General features: G+C 72.1%; 2 protein-coding genes across 2 annotated transcripts in view; one reads left to right on the top strand and one right to left on the bottom strand.

Annotated features, from left to right (window-relative positions):
• The window catches only part of KEAP1 (kelch like ECH associated protein 1), a 3943-nt gene extending 1750 nt beyond the window's left edge, over positions 1-2193 (bottom strand). Inside the window, 3 exon segments of the mRNA XM_042020772.1 lie at positions 5-463; positions 630-1247; positions 1942-2193. Coding sequence (XP_041876706.1) covers positions 5-463; positions 630-1190 — 1020 coding nt within the window. The 5' untranslated portion in view covers positions 1191-1247; positions 1942-2193.
• Positions 2194-2465: 272 nt separating this feature from the next.
• Positions 2466-3490, top strand: ATG4D (autophagy related 4D cysteine peptidase). The gene is made up of 3 exons (XM_042020771.1): positions 2466-2645; positions 2933-3016; positions 3231-3490. The coding sequence occupies exons 1-3, from the start codon at positions 2495-2497 to the stop codon at positions 3482-3484; spliced, it is 489 nt and encodes a 162-aa protein (XP_041876705.1). The 5' UTR covers positions 2466-2494; the 3' UTR covers positions 3485-3490.
• The last annotated feature ends 6 nt before the right edge of the window (positions 3491-3496 follow it).

Below are 3496 nucleotides of genomic sequence, written 5' to 3'. Positions count from 1 at the left end.
CGGCGCAGCCCCCCAGCCCCGAGCGCGGCGTCTCCAGCGCCGCCAGCCGCACCCAGGAGCCCTCCACGGGGTCGAACGCCTCCAGCGTGCTCAGCGAGCGCCGCAGGTACCCCCCGGCCGCGTAGATCAGCTGCCGCACCTTGGGGGTCCTGCCGGGGGGGTCCCGCGAGGGCTTGTGCAGGGCCAGGTCGCGGAAGACGCGGGCCAGGTAGCGCAGGGCGTCGCGGCCGAGGTCGTGGCGGCGGCGGAGCTGCGCCCGCAGGAAGCGCGGGGTGAGCGCGTGGCAGCGCACGGCGCGCAGCAGCGCCGGCAGGAACGGCGCCCGCGCCCCCCGGTCCTGCTGCACCCAGGCCACGCACGCCTGGAACACCTCGGACTCGCAGCGCACGTTCAGCTCGTCCCGGCTGACCAGCGTGGCCAGCTGGCAGTGGGACAGCGACAGGAACTCCTCCTGCTTGGAGACCTGCGGGGAAAAGGGGGAGAAAGCTGAGGGGAACTCCGGCAAACAGCTAAAAACCGACGCCCCGAGGACAGGAACTCCTCCTGCACGGAGCTCACAGCTCGAGGCCGCTCAGGTGCTCGCCGCTGGTCCCCAGATTCCTGGCGAGCCCCCCGGTCCCCCTCCTCACCTCAGCGAAGTTCATGTAGATGTACTCGCGGGCCTTCTGCTGCAGCTCCAGGCAGCCCAGGCGCTCGGCCAGCGCGGCGATGCCGATGGCGTTGCTGGGGTGCAGCTGCCCGCCCAGGAAGGCGCAGCACGCCCTGACCACGGCGTCCACCTGGTACATGAGGGCCCCGTGCAGCAGCGGCAGCACGCAGCGCTCGCCCACGGCCACGGCCGCCGTGTAGGCGAACTCCACCAGGCGCTCCATGGCCCGCGGGTGGACGCCCTCGATGGGCACCTCGGCCAGGCCTCGCTCGCGCAGCCCGGCCGTGAACATGGCGCGGAACACGGGGCTGGCGGCCGCCAGCACCACGCGGTGCGCCCGCAGCTCGGTGGCCGGCACGTCCCGCCGGTGCCGCACGCGCAGGGTCACGTCGCACAGGTGGCCCTCGAGGCGCAGCTCGTTCATGGCGGCCAGCGCAGCCCCCGGGTGCTCGGACAGCGTGTACCGGGACGGACCCGCCGAGGACGGGGACGGCGTCACCTCGGCCGGACACTCCGGGGGCGGCGGGGACGGGCAGGACATGGTGGGAGAGCAGCCGGGACCCCCCGGGTTGGGGGGGGTTATGGGGTGATGGAGAGGCTGTGGGGGGGGGAAAAAGGGGTTAGAACGGGGGAAACTGAGGCAGGGAAGGTGGGGTGGGGGTCAGGATCTCCCGAGAATGGGGTTGGGGAGGTTAGGGAGGGAGAAAAATAGGGTTAGACGGGGGGAAACTGAGGCACGGAGGGTGGGGAGGGGGCACAGCCCCGTCCCCCCGCATCATAGGGACCCTTTGGGGAGGGGTCCGGGCGTCTTTTGGGGGGTGGGGGGTCCGGAAAGACAGAAAAAGGGGCTTGAGGAGGGGCATCAAGGAGGAAAGTGAGGCCCGGGGGGATCCCCAGTGTCCCCCCAATTCCCCAACTGGGGTGTCCCGCGCGTATTTTGAGGTGTCCGAGGGTGGATTTTGGGGGTCCCGAGCAGCATTTTTGGGCTATTTTGGGGGATCTCACGCCCCACGCAGCGGCCCCGCTGCCGGTGCTGTCGCGGGGGGGTATTTTGGGGGGTCCCGGGCTTTGTTTTGGGCGTATTTGGGGGTCTTACCGCCTCGTACCGATCCCGGGGTGTCCTGGGGATATTTTAGGGGGCTCGGGGGGGTTGTTTTGGGTGTCCCGGGCGTATTTTGGGGCTATTTCGGGGGCATTTTGGGGATCTCACCGGTCCGTGCCGGTACCGGGGTGTCGCGGGGGGTATTTTGGGGGTCCCGGGGGGTGTTTTGGGGATATTTTGGGGGTCTCACCGGTCCATGCCGCGGCCCCGGGGCCGGGGGGGCGGGGGTGGGGCCGTGACTAAGCAGCGCGCGGAGCCCCCGCCGCGATAAGAGCCCGGACACGCCCTGTGACGTCAGGGACACGCCCACGGCCACGCCCCTCGCCTCAATAAGAGTCCCGGGGGTGGTGGTGGCACCGGGGGTGTCCCTGGGGGGGTCCCCGTGACCCCGCAGTGTCCCTGAGACCCCCCCGCCCCCGCTGTCACTCACCGTGACTCCCGATGTGGCCCCAAAATGCCCCTACAACCCCCCCCCAGTGCCACCCGCGGCGTTCCTGCGACCCCAAAATATCCCTGAGACCCCCCCCAGTGTCACCTGGGATGTCCCCGGGACCCCCAAAGTGACCCCGAAATGTCTCCGGGGCCTCCCCCGGCCCCCGGGGTCCCCGCGCCAGGCCCCGCCCCCTCGCCCTGGCCACGCCCCCACCGGGCTCGCGCTGTTTGGCCCCGCCCACTTGCACTGACCACGCCCCCTTGTCCCGCCCCCGCCGGGGCCCCGCCCCCCCGCGCGCGCCGCCGCCGCCATGAGCGGGGGGGGCGAGGGACCGGGACCCCCCCCGGGACCGGCACCGGGATCGGCACCGGCACCGGCACCGGGACCCCATCCCGGGGCCGAGCGGGGCGGGCAGCGCGTGCGGGGTCGCGTCCTCGCGGCCTGGAACAGCGTCAAATACGGTGGGAACGGGACACCGGGAGCGGCAGGGCACCAGGACACCGGCAGAGGGACACCGGGACACCGGGATGCGGGAAGGGGGCGGCACCGGGACACCGGGACACCGGCAAAGGGACACCGGGATACGGGAAGGGGGCGGCACCGGGACACCGGGCGAGGGACGGAGTCCGGGGGTCCTCGGGTCGGTGGGATGCCGGTTCCCGGGACCGCGGGGATGGGGCGGGGGTGTCCCGGGGATTTGGGGGTGCCGAGATTTGGGGTCCCCTGTGACCCCCCTTTGCCCCCCCAGGCTGGACGCTGCGGCCGCGGCCCCACTTCAGCCCGCGGGACCCCCTGTACCTGCTGGGCAGGGTCTACGCGCCGGGGAACGGGGGTGAGCGGGACCCCCGGGGGGCTGCGGGGGCTCGGGGGGCTCGGGGGGGCTCGGGGGTCTCCCATTCCCTTTTTATCCCGCACCGAGCGTCAGGCGCGGTCCCAGTGGGATTTCTGCTCTGGATTCCCGGCCCCCCCCGGGGGACTTGAGGGGATTTGAGGGGGTCTGAGGGTGGTCTCGGGGGTCTCCCACACCCTCTTTTCCCTCCCCCCAGAGGAGCTGGCGCGGTTCCGGCGGGATTTCTGCTCCCGCCTGTGGTTCACGTACCGCAGCGGCTTCCCCGCGCTGCCCGGGACCCCCCGGACCACGGACTGCGGCTGGGGCTGCACCCTGCGCAGCGCCCAGATGCTGCTGGGCCAGGGGCTCGTGCTGCACCTGCTGGGCCGGGGTAAGGGACCCCCGAACCCGGGGAGAAACCCCCAAACCCGAGGGAGACCCCAAAACCTCCATGGGACCCCAAAACCTTGAGGGGACTCCTCG

Source organism: Corvus kubaryi, unplaced genomic scaffold (assembly GCF_017639235.1).
Source record: "Corvus kubaryi isolate FWS band 111438036 unplaced genomic scaffold, C.kubaryi_AGA036_p1.0 37045, whole genome shotgun sequence".
NCBI lineage: Eukaryota > Metazoa > Chordata > Aves > Passeriformes > Corvidae > Corvus > Corvus kubaryi.
The sequence above is the reverse complement of the archived record's forward strand: the minus strand, read 5'-3'. Positions and strand labels throughout refer to the sequence as shown.